The 18912-nt window shown below is 36.4% G+C and overlaps 1 protein-coding gene across 2 annotated transcripts in view; it reads left to right on the top strand.

The window, feature by feature from the left end:
• The window catches only part of LOC125230969 (zinc finger and BTB domain-containing protein 24-like), a 31972-nt gene extending 15270 nt beyond the window's left edge, over nt 1-16702 (top strand). The window contains exons 6-13 of one of the 2 annotated variants that reach the window (XM_048136286.1): nt 5037-5138; nt 5811-5931; nt 6647-6779; nt 7418-7596; nt 8078-8223; nt 8858-9019; nt 11033-11083; nt 12314-16702. In XM_048136286.1, the coding sequence (XP_047992243.1) occupies nt 5037-5138; nt 5811-5931; nt 6647-6779; nt 7418-7596; nt 8078-8223; nt 8858-9019; nt 11033-11083; nt 12314-12774 (1355 nt within the window). In that variant the 3' untranslated portion in view covers nt 12775-16702. The remainder of the gene's footprint in view (nt 1-5036; nt 5139-5810; nt 5932-6646; nt 6780-7417; nt 7597-8077; nt 8224-8857; nt 9020-11032; nt 11084-12313) is intronic. The other variant, XM_048136287.1, reaches the window with a different exon arrangement.
• The last annotated feature ends 2210 nt before the right edge of the window (nt 16703-18912 follow it).

Genomic DNA, 18912 nt, shown 5'->3' with positions numbered 1-18912 from the left:
TAGGTTATGTAATTAACAGATATTGTGTACAAAAGTACCTATGTTAGTTATGTTCATAAAAAATAAACTTTTTAATATAAATAATATAGTTCCAAGGAATCCCACATTAGCGTATCCATAAATTCGTTGAATTTACGTAAACTCGACTAAAGAGTAAATAATTTACTTTAAATATTTGCTTTTGACGTACGATAAATCATAAATTTACGAATAAACAACACGGGTCTTTTTCAACATATCAATTTTTTTGGTGTTATTCAACTTGACGAAAAACATTCTCAAGGTAAAACAAGTTAAAATATTACCTACTTATCACTTCGATAAAATAAGAGTGTTTAATGCATTTTTGTTACTTATTAATTTAATAAACTATTATGTAGGTAATTTGAGAGCATTAACTTTCGTTCTGCCGTTTTGCACATTACAATGTATTAAAAATATTAAAATCATTTCGAAACAAAAATAAATTAACGGTCTTTAAGTGGGCCACCGGCAATAAAACCGTTGAAATATATTTTATTGGAATAAAAATATATTTTTAAGTTATTATGCTTCTCGTGCATATTTATGAGGGTCTCAAGGCTTAGTAAAATTTCGATATCTACCTGCGGTTAAAAATAAGATTTTTCTTATTATTAATATCATATCATTTAGACCGCAGTGAAGATTTTGGCGTCGCTGTAGGTAACGGAATTTGGTTCTTTTTTTAGCAAAATAAAGTTTATTTTATTTGTTGTGAAATTTTCGAGAATCTATTTAAGATGAAAGCTTTCACTTGGGCGCAAAAGAACATTTCTGGGCATGAATTGTACGTGTTTTTGTAGCTGATTTCTGTGTATGATCCTCAGACGTTTTGCATTGGTTCTGGTTGTTAAAAGTGTAATAATTAATATTGCCTTTGGAGAGCTCATATTTAAAATAAGCCCGAAGCACGCGGTCGCCCTCATACTTAAAAGTGTCGGGTGAAGTCCGACGCACACGGTCCTAAGCCCGAAGGCGCCCTCATACTTAAAAGTGTCGGGCGAAGTCCGTCGCACGCGGTCATAAGCCGTGCGCCTTCGGCGCCCTCATACTTAAAGTGTCGGGTGAAGCCGTGGCCTTAATTCCTCCTGTCAAAGCCACTGTCCAAGTGTGACAGCAATATGATTACCTTTGCTTGTGGCGTGCAATAGGAATAGCAGCTGGAAGCGGGTCAATGTACGAAAATCTTTCTGGAATCTTTCTTTATTATTCTTTCTTAAAAATCCGTAACATCAATAAGACGCTTCGCCAGCTCCTTGAAGCACTAGTGTGGTCTGGGTCCCCTCCCCAGGGTCCGAGGGTCTCCACCCAAACATACCATATTCTTTCTTTATTAATAACTTTTTATTCCGATCTAATATTACATACATACTTACATACATATAATCACGCCCGTATCCCATAAAGGGGTAGGCAGAGCACATGAATTACTAAGTTTCAAAGGCAAAAAGGGGTTGAAAGAAATCCAAATTGTGACATTGCAGTGACAGGTTGCCATGCCTCTCGCCTACGCCGAAATTTAACCCATATCCCACAGTCGACTTCTAAAGGGGAAGGAAGAAAGGGGGTGGTAAAATTCTTAACCCGTCACCACACGGGGCAAAATCTATAATATATTAATCAAGAAATATATTGAAACTTAATCACACCGTTAAAGCAGTACGTTTCTAATCAATTTAATCTATTATTGGCAAAGATCGAAGCGATTTAAAGGTCAGGCTATTTTTAACCGAGGAAGGTACTGGTAAGGCATTGCCCGTAGAAATTTCCAATAATCAACGATTTTATACTTGAACTTTCTCTTAGTATTAATTTAGAAGAAAGGAGGACGAATACCTAATAAAAAGGTACTTATTTTCTTCTCTGGATATTGACATTATTGCAAATATTTTTACCTACGCGATTTGATTTTTTATTTTATTTATAATATAGTAACTATGATTTTGAATAGCAAGTATGATTTTTTTTTAATTTTTTATTATTGTCAAAATTAGGAGCGCAAAACTGGTTTTTTTTTTTATATTGCTATTTTCCATACCAAATGAAAAAAAAAGTATAACTAACATGACGTAACACTGTACGAGTATGTAATTACTGTAACACTGAAAAATGTGCATAATGTCCGGTCCTACTAGAGTAGTACCCGACGCTGGTCTTCTGTGAACACCTGTAGGGAGCGTAATAGTTGCACGCAGCTATTGAGTTACTATATGTACTAAAGAGTTATACATATAGTCATATACACTATATTTATACATAACAAAACAAAAAGTATTAAAAAGTACAGTGGGCTAGGTACTCCAAAAATCATATTATACCGAGTTATTTGCACAATTTTTCACAGTTAAAATAATAAATGTAAAATTGTAAATGGAGTTTAAGAGGGCTTTCGTGTTAAAAATAGTGAAATCGCAACCGAGCGCTCGATCATACCGTGTGTGGTATCAAATTAAAGGGCTTTGCGATTAGTTTATAAATATATATCACATTATAGGACTTTTTCTACTTGGTCTAACAAAATATGAGAAAATGTCCAAAACTGGTAATAATTGTACCGGTGAAGGCTCGTTTTCAAAAAATTGGCAAAAATCAATAATAGCAATTTATAATCACTAAGGCATAACAGCAATTTAAGTAAACGTTGCAGATTAATTTAGTACAAAACTTACTTCGATGTGATGTAGATTTTCAAAGAAATTGTCACTTAATTTTAGGTAATTTCTGAAAAAAATTGAATTTGCCTTAGGCTAGTTTACTCTTTTTCAAAAACTTAAAATAAAAATCTAGTCTGAAATGATTGTGGTACAGGATATACGAATTATAAATTTACCCGTTTTAATATTCAAAATTGTCTAAATTTTACAAATAAGATCGACTGATTCAGCTCTATACGTGCGTTTTTCTAAACGTGCATTAGAGAAAAATTCATAATTAATTTAGTGAGTTAGTTTTCAAAAATCCAGTCTTATAAAAATCAAGATAATAAGATGCTCTAACTGGAACTTGAATTAAATAAATCTATTGGATAACGGAAAGTGTAGTATTTCACCGACTAAAACTATCAATTTTACATTCTTTTGACGTTTTTTTTGAAAGCAGCCTTAAAATAAACAAGCCTACAATGTGATTGTGTTCTCGGTAGGAAATTACGTTAAATTATATTGTCTCGGCGCCACTGTTGCTCAAATTGATGGTTGCGTGAGGAAATATATTTTACGTAAGAGTTTAATCCTAGTATTTGCTTTGTGCGGCGAGATGTTTAAGATCGAGGGTTTGTACTGACATTTGAAAAGGGAAATTTTGATTTTAATTAATTATATCCTGGTGTTTTTTTAAATTAAGAAGATCCAGTCACTATTTAATGATCTTTTAAATTCTCTAATTTGGTCAGTATTCAACATAGAGTTTCGACTACATGGTTTGGACAGGCGCTCATCAACCGGACAAGTTATTAAGTTTTATCTGGTGCCAAAAATATATACAAACTACCTTAATTGGCGGTAAGGTTATGTACAGCCTGGCAAAAAAAGAGAAGAATTAATAAAGTGGCAACATCCTAGTGTCGCCCCCCTTTCCATGCGCGGATCCGGGGGGGGGGGGGGGGGGCCATGGGGGTCATGACCCCCCTGGAGCCTAAGTTGGCCATACAAATAGACCACGTGACCTACCCCTGGGACCCCGGGCCTTTACCACGTGACCCCCCCCCCCCCTGGGCACGAAGCTGGATCCGCGCTTGCCCCTTTCAAATCAATAAGTGTACGTAAACGGGACGACACTACTTTTTAATTACTACTTTTTTTCTGCCAAACTGGACACAACCTTACATTTTTGGTACTTTGTCCGTGTCGAACACACATACATTGACGGTGTGTGTATTCACGATATAAAGTAATATTTTTTTATTTAAATCGCAGCTACTAAACTAAAGAGATACTTAAACGTAAATATATTTAATTGCCCAAACCACTCGGATATAATGACTAATTAGCTTTATAAGTGGCCCATTTTTAAATCTCATAGCAGCAGTTCTCGAAAAGTTTGTACAAAAATTAAGGAAAAAGTTTTTGTTTTATTCATTTTTTGTTACCAAGATTTGTTTCATGAATTGAGATTTTAGTAAGTTTTATTTGGTCATTAAGATTCTGTAGTGTTTATATTTTCTTAATTATAACAATTATCCTGTATATATCTTACGAAAGTCGACTTATATCACTAAGGCCCACTTGCACCAACCACTTAACTCAAGGTTAGTGGGCTGTCATCTGTCAAATTCCATATAAAATGGTGGGTTAACCCTTGCTGCATTTTTGTTCGTGCAAGTGGCCCTAAATGTTGGTAACAAAATAGGATCAATTAAAATTTGCTGACGTGGCTATGTACAAACTTTTTGAGAACTGTTGATGTTAAAAATGTGTAGTTTTTGTATATTAATAAGGTAATAACTGATTCCTTATTTAAAACCGCTTCAGCGTTAATAAGAACTTGTTTCTACGTGTAAGCGGCAAATGTAAATAATTAGTCTTATGTTTACTTTAAATACATTACTCAATCGTGAGTTTACAATTAGTCAAGCCGGCGACAAATGTTGTTTATATTAATCGTTATGTTTGTTTAAATAGAATTTTAACTATTAAAATAAAACTGCCAAGGACTACGCAAAATTCAAATTGTCTATGGAGCCATAAACTTTCGTCCCTACATTTTAAAATTTACAGCCATTATTAGTGACAAGATTTGCTTCACCGTCTAAGTACAGTTAAGAGAGGGCAACACAGTCACACCCCTAATACAAGAAGTATTTAATTCTTACTGGTACGAAGTAAGTACGAAGCATGAAAATATATGACGGCCATATTCTAGGAAACTGGACCTCTATTTAGTTATTTTTATAGGCAACTGGCAAACGACTTCTGTCAAAATTGCAGCAGTTCTATTGTTATGTATAAATAAACATCATATGAGTTCATAAGAGAAATGCCATGCACAGTTGAATAACCGTTTATTATTGTCACCAGGGGCAGCCTCAAACCAGGAGGACCCGAAGCCGGGCGGCATCAAGGTAGTGCAGCTATCTGCTCTGCAGAAACCCACCAACAACGAGCATGATGATTCTGATGGTAAGTACTCTGAGACTTCTGAGGGACACAACACATAGAAGTATTATGCGTTTTAAAAACTAAAAAGATTAAAGACTTGGGACGTTATCAATGTTATCATGACTTAGGCACAGTTTAGGTTGAGAGAAAGAGAAGAAGCTATATTAATTATATCTGTCCCTTTCTCTCAACCTAAACTGAATGAACAGAGTACGTCGTAGTCGTAGCCCCCCTGATAATAGCTGCGACAAATGCTGCTTGCAATTTTTATTTTGATTATACTAAAGATTATTCGCTGGTAGGATATGCAAGAACGGAAATAAACCATAATATTTGTAATTTTTACAAGCTTTTATTCTACTTACCTTGTTAGTATGTTAGTTGTAGTGTCAAAACATATAGAAGCTAAATTTGACCCACTTCCCGGTTTCCGATTGAGCTGAAATTTTGCACACATATGTAAATCGCGTGACAATGCAATATTATGGTATCATGGAGCTGATCTGATGATGGAGCAGAAAGGTGGTTATAGAAACTCTGTTATGAAATGTCGTATCCCCATCGAGTAAAGGGTTTTTAGAAACGTTTCCGAGAACAGTAGATGACTGTTGAAAGAAAAGTACAGTCGGCGATAAAACCTTGTGGCAAAAATATTTTTTTTGCAAAAATACTTATTGTATGTTTATTTTCCAGAAAAACCCAAGAACATGGATGATGATGAGGAAACGGATTCCAGTGGCTCCATGTCTGACTCCAACGCCAACGAATGCGAAGAGGGCCGCCGTCCTCATGTCTGCGACATTTGTGATCTCAGGTAAACATATTTTTCAAGAAAAGATCAGAAACCGCACCTTTAATGAGTTCAAACAATGCTCACAAAGGCGGGCGGGTGGTCTAGTGGTAAAGACGTTAGCCGCATAAGATGGAGACCCGTTTTCGATTCCCGGCTAGGCCACCAGCGGCTGGCCGTTTTTTTTTTTATATATATATATATATATATATATATATATATACTACGTCGGTGGCAAACAAGCATACAGTCCACCTGATGTAAAGCCGTTTACCTAAAACTTACGCTATCAGCTAGACTGGCTGTTTTTATAACCATTTGGGTTTTTGACAACCGGTCTGGCGTAGTCGGTAGTGACTCTGCCTGCTAAGCCGCGATCCTGGGTTCGAATCCCGGTAAAGGCATTTGTTTATCATGTTTATGTGATGAACACAGATAATTGTTCCTGAGTCATGGATGTTAACTATCTATAAAGTAATATAAGTATGTATATCGTTGCCTAGCACCCATAGTACAAGCTTTGCTTAGTTTGAGGCTGGGTTGATCTGTGTAACGGCTCAGCCACGACATTGGTCTAAACGCGACAGCGGCGAGCGGCAGCCATACATTGGAGCGAGACACAGCGATGGGACTTTTCATTCGCACGTATGGCTGCCGCTCGCCGCTGCCGCGCTTAGACCAATGTCGTGGCCGGGCCGTGATGTCACCCAATATTTATTTATTTAAAATTTGTCCACAGATTCCAGCGATCCTCCCACCTCTCCCGACACCGGCTGACACACACAGGCGAGCGTCCCTTCACGTGCGGCGGCTGTGGACGCTCCTTTGCGCGTTCCGACAAACTGCGCGTACACACCAAGATCTGCGAGCGGGTAATTGTTGTCACACAGCACTCTTAGAGCGTTCTCACACTATCCGATCCGATGTCAAAGGCAAAAATCAAAGATGGCGCCTTTAATTTATAGGATATCGGTCTAACATCCAATAGAGTCGGACAATGTGAAAACGCACTTTCGGTATATGTCGGGGTCTAGGGCTTCTCTATAGGCCCATATAGTGAAAAGGTTTGCTGGCTATGAATGTGGTTTTGATGGCTCTGATGACAGAGCGCTCGACTAGCGAAATTTCGCGTAAGATTTTTTTTTTCACATTTAAATTTATTCTAAGCTTGTTAAGTTTACATATCGTCAAATATAAAAAATAAATAAAATAACTTTATTTCAGACTATACTTCAATCGATACACAAAAAACTTTTCTCTAAAAAACATACAGACCAAATGATAACCTCCTTCCTTGAGATTTGGAAGGCGGTTCAAAATTAAGACACTTATGCTATTCAAGTAATACATCTGTCTAGATATACCTAAAGGTAAAAAATAGCCATTACGACCCTCTTCATACAGGTATTTGACAATTCGTATGCATAGGGAGATTAGGGAGTCAGACAATAATTTATGGGTCTTAAGACCGAACCAGAAATTAGAAACAAACCAACATTTCCCATTCCAGGAAGACCCAACCGTCGACATGGCCAACGAATCCACCACGACCAAGCGCGAAAATAATTCAGAAGTAATGTCAGGCATGGTTCGCACCACACACCGGGAGTCTGGACATCTGGTTTTCACGCCAAGCGGGGATGTCATGCTACCACCCAGAGCTGCAACTAACCCCGTTGTACTTAACAGGTATAGTCCCTAGGTTTAAGTGATGTCTGGTTTTAGAGCGTGAGGGACAAAGGAATGCAAGTATAATTTACAAAAATAGGAAACCAAACAGGCAAGTATGGTCGTGCGAATTGCGATAAATGATAAAACATCTGGTCGACCCTATTGCATTATTTGTAAATGCGATAGGAACGGCCACTTATCGCGCGACCATACTCGCCTGACAGGAGTAAGTCTCAACTAACTATTAAGGCTGCGGACTGAACGCTCTCTTGCAGTGGCCCATTTGCATTCCATCTGTGGTCTATCGATGATTAAATCGTCTTCTATTTCCGATATATTCATTCTCCGAATTGCATATCATAATATTTGGCCTACTAAATCGGCTCTATGTGTAAACTTTTGGAAGCGGTGAAACATTTTTTTGTATTAGTAAAACACTACATAACCCTTTGTACAAAATAATGAGCAGCTAGAATATGAAGTAATAATACTTCCTCAGCACACTGGAGCCGGTGAAGAACGAGCTGCAACAAGGCGACCTGCTGGAGCCGCCGCGGCGCGGGCGCGGACGGCCGCGCAAGACGCCGCTGCCGCTCACGCCCAAGATCAAGAAGAAGCGCGGCCGTCCGCCCAAGACCTCGCTCGGTGAGTGTTCCGTCTCCGTACCTGCTGGGCATAGGTGGCTCTCAAGGGGAGAGTACTAGGTGAAAGTCTCAAGTCCCCGCAGTACGAGGATAGACAGTATAAAACGAGTTGCCTAAAATTCACAGTACTCTACACACGATGAATAACTGAAGTTTTTATAATAGGTGCCCTATAGGAATGTAGACGATGTAGAGAGAGACTCGCTTGATCCACCGCGTCGTGGTCGCCGTTGCTCACACAGAATATCGACAAAAAGAGGGGACGTCCACCTTAAATTTTGCTCGGCGTACGACATGTCTATGTATTAGTATCTTACGGTCGAGGAAAAAGAGCTACGACCCGGCGATCCACTCGATTGACGCGCCCGATCGACTCCATTGACCGGATGTCACACATGTCTAAGATTAAAAAACTGGAGACGTGAGGCTCGAATATTAACATTCGAATCGGTCTCCGAGTCGCCTTTTCATGACAAAGATATTTTTGTGTGAAACTGTTCGTTTAGTTTAGAGATCTCCTTTAATCCGATAACCGCAAAGCACTCGCATCGTTTTCGAAAGCCAGAAATGATTAAGTTCGGCAATGATCGCAACCCAAATGGCCGTCTCGCTAATGAATATATTTCGGTTCGCAGACCTCGAGGGTTGCGTGCTGACGGGCGGCACGGTGCTGGGCAACTCGCACAACAGCCACGGCCTCGGGCACAGCCTGGCGGCGCTGCCGTCGGGCCAGCAGCTGCTGCTCAAGCGCAAGCGCGGCCGCCCGCCCAAGAACTACCTGCTGCCCACCAGGACCGGTGAGTGCCACGAGTGCTAGACACGAGAGCTCACGTCGCTCCTGCTAGATCATAATACGAACTAGCCGGGTCCACACAGCGGGGCACGCGAGAGGCGATGTGCTCGCGCGGAAAACGTCCAATGTAACGTAGGCCAGTGTGCCTCGGCAGAGTCGGGTTGACGCGCGCCCTGATGCTTCGACTGATATCACATTTGCCGCGCAACGTGCCTCGCTTTGTGTGGACCCGGCTACTGACGTCTTTTAACCGTCAGTTTTTTCTTCTTTTGTTACTCCATACAAACTATATGAAAAATCGTATGAGACACTTTTTTACCCATTAGGATTGAAAAAGCTAGTGTTTCTAAGTAGAAATAACATAAATCAAAAATATCACATTTTTAAAAGTGGACAAAAAAAAGAAAGTAATTTATAAATACAGTCATAAACACAAACATTTAAGCAATTAGGAAACTAGTGTAACAGTATGACTATTTTTTCAAACAACGGGCAGTAAAAGTGAGGTAGATACATAATTTCATAATTATGTTACTTGTGGGTAACATCAGTATAAAAATACTTTGATTTTATTTGATTCCAGCGATGACGCGACGTAAGCTTACATTATTGATTAACTTCTGTTTTCAACAAGATGATTGTGATTAAGTACCTTAAAAATTATGTAGATTTGTTATAAAAATAATAAGGTTATTTAAATGTATAAGTAAAAATGTTATTGTTTTGTTGTATAAGATGATTTTAACTGTTTTATGTTACGTTGAAAAAATGTTTGTCATTGTGATCACTCAGCTGAATTTGATGCTCAAATTATGATTTTGTTTTCTAAAAAGAAAAATTGTATTTTTTGTTTCTTTTGTTTTATTTTTAGTTGTTTTTATCCCAGTAGTTTGAACATCGTACAAGCATGACTTTTGAAATAGTTTTAGTTATCAATACATTGAATATTTTAAAATACTTGTTTATAAATAATAAATAGATAGGTTTAGGCTATCACTAAAACAAAAATATCGTGACGCAAAATCCTTTTGAAATAAATTCGACAAACTATCTTCATGATAAACAAAAGATGAAATACACAAAAAGCACAGACGTCAGTTATCGAAATCGTTGAATCATTGCTGTTTTTACTAGATGACTAAGTCTATTAGTTCACATCAGTACTCACTTATGTGTGTGTGCGTGTGTTAAAGGCATGTGTTCATTTTTTTGCCTTTGCGTTATGCTTTTGTTTCGCTTCGGCACACTATTTTCCATTGTTGGATCATATTTTAAAGATGTGGTATAGCATATTTATTTAAGCGTTGTGGTTGGCGTCCCTTATTTTAAATGTGTTTTTTTTTTCTATCTTTTGGCGAGTAAAAAGCTATGAGATAGACATTTATGATAATCAAGAGTGCTATTACAAAATATAGTATAAAAGTAATATTTGTAAAAAAAATCGTTTTTGTCCGGTCTTTGAACGATGTGGAGAATTTGTCTACGCAGTAACGTTTTACTCGCCAATTGATTAGTACAACAGTGTGTGCCAAAAGTATTAAAAGTATTCACAGCTTTTATACTCATGTTTTAATAATGTATTTAATGTATCGATTGTATTATCAGCTACCTATTCCTAAAGTTTTTGTTTAGGAAGATTCATAATTTGACAAAACTAAATACGAATAAGCATGGTATTGTTATGAATCTTCCGAAACAAAATCAAACAACTCAACCAAATTGCATAAAAAATGCAACAATTTCTCGCCGAAGTTGCTAATCCCAAAGCATTGGTTTCTTTCTATCTAAAAGACGGACGGATTTTTGTCGTACAATATTTGGTTCCAATACTATCTACAAAATTCGTTTAATAAATAAGTAAAGATATGTATAAAAATATACCAAATTGTCACCACAATATCCTATTCTGTCACGCTATATTGAAATATAAACCACATTTGGCTCTCAAAATTCGGCTGATAAATATTACAACATATTCAAAATTGTGCAAATTAATCAGGATATGTCCCTTCCCTAGGTACCGACTTATCGATGCCGTACAACATAGCAATGGACTTGAATAAGATTTGTTAGTATCCACACGTTTTAGCATGGCCTGCCTAACAGCTTGCAGATATAATAGACTTTTATAAAGATGTCGTTAATCTAATATAATTTGTATAATAGGCTAGTTTCCTATACTTAAAATAAAATATTTTATGCAGTGCACGAAATAAAGCACCACATAATTAGAAGAAAAATATGGACAGTATTTATATTTAAACATAATTTCTATTTAATAAGTCAAAGAGAAAGATACAAAGTAAATGAATTGACCGTGACGTCACTCCTCAGTATTTCATAGTAATTCCATAATAGCAAATCGTTTTGACAGTTCTTAATAAAAAGAAGCTGATTTGACTAGTAGGAAACTAGCCTATTATTAATGGCGTTTGAAGTAAAGTTAATGTTTGGAAGCAGAAGTTTTAGCAAACGAAACTGAAGTTTTGAAATGTCAACTCTGTTTTTAGGGTGGTAAAGATAGGAGGCGAGAATATGCTCTCTTTGTAGCCTTATTTTTTATGGATTTAGATGCACTTAAAGAATATGAAAACAAATTAACTTTCTATGAAAAAATCAAAACAAGTTATGTCTTATCTCTACAACTTGCACAAAAAAACATTGCGCTGCGAAAGTAGCAATTCCACTGAGTGCCTTACTTAAAAGTAGGTATCTAAAACTATACTCTAGTGAAACTGCTATTTTGATGACCCAGTATATCGACGAATCGAGCAATTTTAAACTATTAGATTATATTTGAGTAACGACAATCTTTATAATAGCCGTCGGGTAACAAGGTACTAATCGGTATTTCTAACATATAAACGGTATTATACAATTAACACTATTCCAAATTATATAATAATGCATAACGGTAAGTATTGAAATTAACATATATCCGCTTTGCTATGTGATACTAACTATATACAATTGCAGCACCTATAGGTTGTTTTTGTAACCGGATTAGTTAATCATAGACAATAGTAATAAACTATCAAAATCAGTAAAAAAGTCACTTCAGAGCTTTTAGTGTAAATGTCGTTTGCAAACGTTTAAATCTAAATTTTTTAAGATAAGCTATATTTTCAAAACGTCCCGCTAAGCGCATACAAATGAGGCTTTCTCTCTACATTTCTTTATTGTCTATGTCTGACCGATCCTTAATAGCGTCTATAGTTCTGTAATTGCATCTAAAAGTAGATAGGCAATGTAATATACTTCAACCCGTCAGCACAGCTAAACGGTCCTATTATTCCAGACGGCCGCCCCAACGAGAACTACAACGCCACCAACCTGCCCTTCGGAGACTTCTCCTACCTCACCGAGATGATGTACAACCCCGCCCTAGCCGCGTACGGCTACGGTGTCACCAGCGTCGATCCCGACCGCAACGTCGACCCCGACCAATCCGCGACCAGCGAGACCTCCCACGACCGCACTATAGACGTCTCCGACTCTTCCTCCGACGAAGACGAAAACTCAAGAGTCGAACCCGAGGAAAACGTACCCCCCGTCGGCGTCGAAACACAAATAATGACCGTAGGCGACTGCCAGATCGTCAAACTCCCGCCTAACAACGACGAACCGAAGGAAGACAAACTCGAACAGGTACAGGACAACTCCACTATCGTCCCCGCTTCGACCCCCAGCTCGGTCACTATCACTCCGATCACCACGGTGGGAGACTGCACTATAAGACCGGTAGAGAATAACACTTAAGTGCGATTTAGTGATGGAAATAGGTGTTACGCCTGTTGTTGCTTAGCGGAGAAGGTAAATATGGACTGCGAATTACGTAAAGAATGTTGTAGATTGATCGAGGCTTGAATTCTCTAATGTTCTATGAATTCGTATATATTTACGAAGATTGCTATTGCTATTCAAATCTTTGAATCACTAAATTTAAGCTAGAAAATACAGATAAGGATCGATTTTGAGACCAGTAATGCTACCCAAATAGGTAAACGTGTGAGTATAGCAGTCGATATTACCCTTCTCTGTTACACTACGCTTACTGTTCAGCTGTTATCAGCTCTTATTGCGGCGGCGTCACGGTAGCCTCGCTCTTTCTCTCGCGGCTAGTGGGAGAGGGACGCCATGCTCGGCTAGTGTGATTAAAATGGCGCTCTAAAGATGTGTACGAATTGTGAACTATCTGACATATAACCTTAAAATTTTAAAAATTAATTGCCTACGTGTTACTTACTTTTATTGTGTCTTAACTGTAGGTAAGCGGAGCTAATCAATTTAAATTCTTATTATAATCGATGTCATTCAATACAATAACTTCAAAAATCAAGAACAATATGAAGTAACAATGCTTTAAATATGACTCAAGCATATAAATATGAGAATGATAACTAAAAAAAATAGATAGAGAGGTAGCTTGTTTACATTTTTGTCTACTTCTTTGACCGCCATTTTACATAGAATTTTCGTCTGCAAGTCTTCCCACATCACAATATGTACGACTTAATTCCTCTGATGCCGCCGCAATGACATAAAAAAAAGAAAAATGACTGTCGTAATCTGCATTTAGATTGGTGGTGAAATAATTTATTTTCCTGAAATTATTAACCGTTTTAAGCTTTACATTTACCGTGATACTCAGAATCGGCCGTTTGAACAAGTCACAACTAGCAATGTTCTACATGACGATTATGATAGTGCCTATGGCTTTGAGTCATACAAATTACTGCTCAGATACTTCTCATACCGCAAATAATTATACAGCCTGGGAAAAAAAAACATTTTTTCATATAATCCTTATGGCGCATTCTATATCCATTTCGTGTGTTGCGATTTTAATTCGACGTTTAAGCAGGCGATCATTTTACTGTGCATAATTCTGCACTTTGCCTTAGAAAAAGATCCTCTCAAGCCAGAACATTCGCGTTTGTACGGGACAATGGTCGACTATTTAATGGAATGCTACTTAAAAAAAAGGTTGTACGTACTTTAATTAACTATGCCTTTTACTGCTCGCATCAGTAAATTTGTCAATACACTACAAACCACTAACATGACAGTAGTCATCTGACAATATAATTGTTTAGTGTCAGACTGTCAGATGACAATTCATTTTCCCAAATAGGCTGAATTATTTACCTACTCAATGTAAGGGTGTGTGATCGCAAATCAATTCATGAATTGGAATAAAACTTAAGTTGTATGACTCAAGGCCTAGTACTTAGCTGTTAAAAGTACATGGGACACATAGTTCTAGGATTAGTTGTAGAATAACGAGTTTATATAATAAATGCATTATTTTTCTAAATTAAATACGGTATTCACATCACAATACAAACTGGCTCTGATGAAGTGTTCTTAAAATTCATAAGTATTAAGATTATAGAAATAAAATAGTAGGCTGTTTACTTACCGAACTCAAATGTAACCTTACTAAATTATATTAAACGTAAGGTTCGTGTTCGAATCATAGATATAAAAAATATGCAGAAGGAAGGTTTTAAGCAGGATCTTAATAGCATACCTTTGTCATCCTGTACGTACTCATGTTCATGTAGCATACCATACTGAAAGAGGCAAATACAGCTACTCTACTGTTCAATCCATGGTATCTCTAAAAAATATATGAATGTCGGTTAACCAGCTGGATATCAGTCATATACTGTCGTAATGGAAAAAGTGGTGTCATTATGACGTCACATATCCGTCTTTTAGGAAATTCTAATCTATGGTTTGAACACAAGCTACGTTCAGAATGGAAACAGTAGAAAAGTAGGTCTACCTCGATCCATGTCACTTTAGAATCTTAACAGTGTTATATACCCACCGCAATAATTATATATAAGTACCTATACATGGCTGAAGATAAGTCATGTAGAACATTGTACACAAGCAAAGTCATGTACAGAATATTTTGCGAATATCTACATAGAGGCAGCGTATTTACTACATATGTTATAGAAGTATATACCCGATGTTTATATACAAGATGTGCACTCATGTTGCCTTGGATGTTTTCTTTTCGATGATTCTTCCATGTATGTCAGTACTGAACGCTATCTTACCATTTATTGTGGTAGAATTAGTACCATTAAATATTTCCAATCGACTTACATAACATTTAACTACAGTTTATTATGGTATTAAAAACTAATTCATCCTTAAATACCGAAAAGGTAGCCACGACTAAGCTTAAGTTATTCTTTCCCAATATTCTTGGGGCTTTAAGTGGTTTAACTATAGTTATACCACGTTAGCGTTTCTACTATCTCTCTTGTTTGATTAAGACTACGGCGTCTGCCTTCCCTATGCTATAACAAGCTCTGTGAATACTAGTACTGTAGAAGTAGTGTCTTAGATAAAACTTATTCTAAATATTAACTCAACAACACCACACGAACAAGTGATACGATGTTAAGTCTAACTAGGGCCTTATTTGATTTCACAAAGTGATTAGTGACATGGCTATATCGTTACTTTTGGAACTATTGCTTGTGATATACAACAATCCTATTTCAAAAGTAATTATATCGCGCACTTGGTCGAGTCAAATTGAGCCCTAGAGCATTATTATATGGATATTATAATAACATATATTTCTTTAATCATTTTGCCTGTAAAAGCAATGAGTAACGTATCGTAGTCTTATATAATGATATATAACGCAATATAGTGTAATGACGGACATGACAGCTATCGCCTACTGTCAAACAGTTCTGGCGACGTTTATTTTGGATAGAACAAATCGTACCGTAGTACCTTACTCGATGTGCGGACTGGAATCGTAATGTACGCTTTATATCTGTCAACGTGTTCGCATTAAATGTCGATGTCTTAAAAGTATTATAAACTCACTACTTTGGATTTTCGATCATTATTTTCGTAACTGTACAGTAGAATAGTTCCTAACATGTAATCGAAGCAAAATTATAACCCTCGACTAGAGTAGATGAGTAAATTTATTTCAAATCAATTATGTTTAGTTTTAAGTCCTAATTTTTATAATCGATCAAATTATCGTAATTTTAGTACCTAATTTACAATTAGTGATATGTCGAATTGTTTAGGATCGCTCGCCGATTAAGTTTGCGGAAGACTGCTCTGATGTTTTCTATTATTTTTCGCTTTTACAGTTGACTGATTTACTGAAATCATTTATTGGCCTTCGAGAGGCATTTAACGTGAGTCTCAGACGGCAAGCTAAACTTATCGAGATCATTTAATATAGGAATCTGTATTTTTATAATAACCTTAGGTAGCGTTTAATTTATTATCATCCACAACGTATCCCATGCCATAGCGTACTGACGTCTGAAATTCGTATTTAGCTATTATGGCCTTATTGGCAATTTGTGTTGTCGTTAAGTTTAAAGTGTTGTGCCGCTGTGTTACAGCAATTGCCATGACAATATATAAATGGTCCACCAAATGTTGGAACTAAAAAAAAAACAATTTTTAATGCCATTGATGATTCCACCAACGTCAAGGTTTAGAAAAGCACGCGCTTTATGTAAAAAATTGGCCGGTGAGGACGACATTTTTCACATTTCCCGCCTTTTTAGGGTCTAGAATTGGTTGACCGCCTTTATGTCATTTACATTTAAAAAACTAACTTGACAATTGTCACCTGACACTAGTAAATTCATGTCACTATTAATGACTTATGTCAATGTCATAATTAAATAATATTGTCATGACAATTGTCAGAATTTTGTATCAGAGGCGGCGAGCTTCGTTGAAGCTAGTTTGTAAATCGCGTGAACGCATTTATACCGCGTGTATTCAATGTGTGCGTACTGCCAAATAGAGATACACGAAAAGCAGCTTTATCGAATGTTTTGATTATACGTATCTTGTATGGAATCTGGCAGGTTAAGAAGGTCAACAATCGTATCTCTATTTGCGCCAATGTGACATTTTTATCTCAATATCGTTTAGTTGCTAAAGTATGATTATTTTTACGTTGATTTGTTTACGAATTGAAGCTTATACTTATGAGCGCTTGCTAATGAATAGGTACATTATGTATACGTTTGAGCCCCATTCATTTCTCGCATACAAGTTCTTTATTGGAATGTGTGTAATTTATTCATTAGTGAGTTCGTTTAGTTATATTTTAAAATGTTTAGTGTAGTAATCGAATCACAAGTGAAATCATGATTAGAATTTATTTACGATCAAAAAATTATGTAACGGTTGAGGTCTCTACTTGATGATAAAAATGATCAAAAGTCTCCTATTCTGTCTTATCCATATCACTTTTGATACATCGAGTATTTCTCAAATTAATTATTGGTATACTAAATTAATCGATCAATTGTTCGATATATCGATCGGGATTGATAATTTTTTTTAGTATTGAGACAAAACAAAGTATACAAAATACAAAGGTGAATATGATTCACAGAAACACATACTTAAATCGACGTTTAGAAATCTATTCGTTCTCCGTTAAGATATTTGAAGTAATTACACTCAGCATTAAATACAGAGTGGGGCCTGTAACAAAGGCGAAGAATTGAACTGTAGGCTATTCTCCTTATACTGATCAACATTTGTTCAGTGACTTTTAAAAACTATGAAGTCTTTAAATTTTTAATTTTTCATACAAAATAAATATTAGCTTCAATGTACGCCATTATTGTTGTCATTGACGTTGTCTGTCACACTTTAGACTTAACAGAATTCTCAATACATTACCTCTTAGAAAAAACTTTCAAGGGTGATAAAAATCAAAATACAAGTTATTTTTAAAAGTCGCCGAACAAATGTTGATCAGTATAAGGAGAATAGCCTAGAGTTCAATTCTTCGCCTTTGTTACAGGCCCCACTCTGTATATCATGACGGCCAGAGACAAAGATGAAAGTAATGCAATCAGTCGAATAAAATTAACTAATAAACCAATGGGCGTATTTCGATGTGGAAACGCCATGTCAACACGAAGAAGTGCTGGCCTCATTTGGCATGTTTTAACAATGATCAATGGTTATTAGTAAGTGTATGAACACGCAAAAAAACCTGTGAAAATCAGTAAAAAGGAGTAGACACACTTATTCGTATTGACGTTACATAGGCTTAAAAATGTAGGTACCATCATGTAGAGACCTCACATCACCCGTCCAACATCCGCGCGGATAGTTTTATTTCGTTAGCTCCTTACCGGGCGAAGCTATTTAGTTATACGTTGAACGGTTTATGATTATATTCCTGTATGTGAAATGTTTACATTTTACGTTGTGATCATGTGAGTGCAAAATTATTTTGTTTGGTGACCATAGTTGATTCGTGAAGGGCAGCGGACTTAAGTGTTTGGTTCTGCATAGTCCATGAGCAGTATTTTTTAGATTTAATGTTTATTATATGAACCTCTTTTTATTATTTTAACAATTATGAAATTCAATCGTTAGTTACTTTCTAACAATGAAATATTTAATAAAGAAATTACAAAATTAAATGGTGTTTTAATTGTAAATACAACTTTTTAATTATGTTACAGCCCTGTGCATAACGTTTTATTGTTCTAAATATTAAGTTGACAGATTAGTATAAATATTGCAGAATATATGATGCGGAAACTGACATGCGATAAATGTAATTAACTAAGTTCTTGCATGGAATAAATGGACCTAAGTGCGTTTTTATATTAATCAATTCGATATTAGATGTAGCACCATGTCCTATAGCTATACATTATTACATTAATGGCGCCATCTTTGACTTTTCCCTTTGACATCCTTCCTACATCCGACATCGGACCGGAAGTGAAAACGCTCTAATTTTGAAATTTTACAATCTGTAATTGAGGTAACTTTGTGGTTTTTTTCTGTAAAACTTCAAAATCAATTTTTCAAGGCCAATTGCCAAATTTGCATTTTTTTTTAATAATA

The sequence above is a fragment of the Leguminivora glycinivorella genome, chromosome 11 (assembly GCF_023078275.1).
Source record: "Leguminivora glycinivorella isolate SPB_JAAS2020 chromosome 11, LegGlyc_1.1, whole genome shotgun sequence".
Lineage (NCBI taxonomy): Eukaryota > Metazoa > Arthropoda > Insecta > Lepidoptera > Tortricidae > Leguminivora > Leguminivora glycinivorella.
The sequence above is the reverse complement of the archived record's forward strand: the minus strand, read 5'-3'. Positions and strand labels throughout refer to the sequence as shown.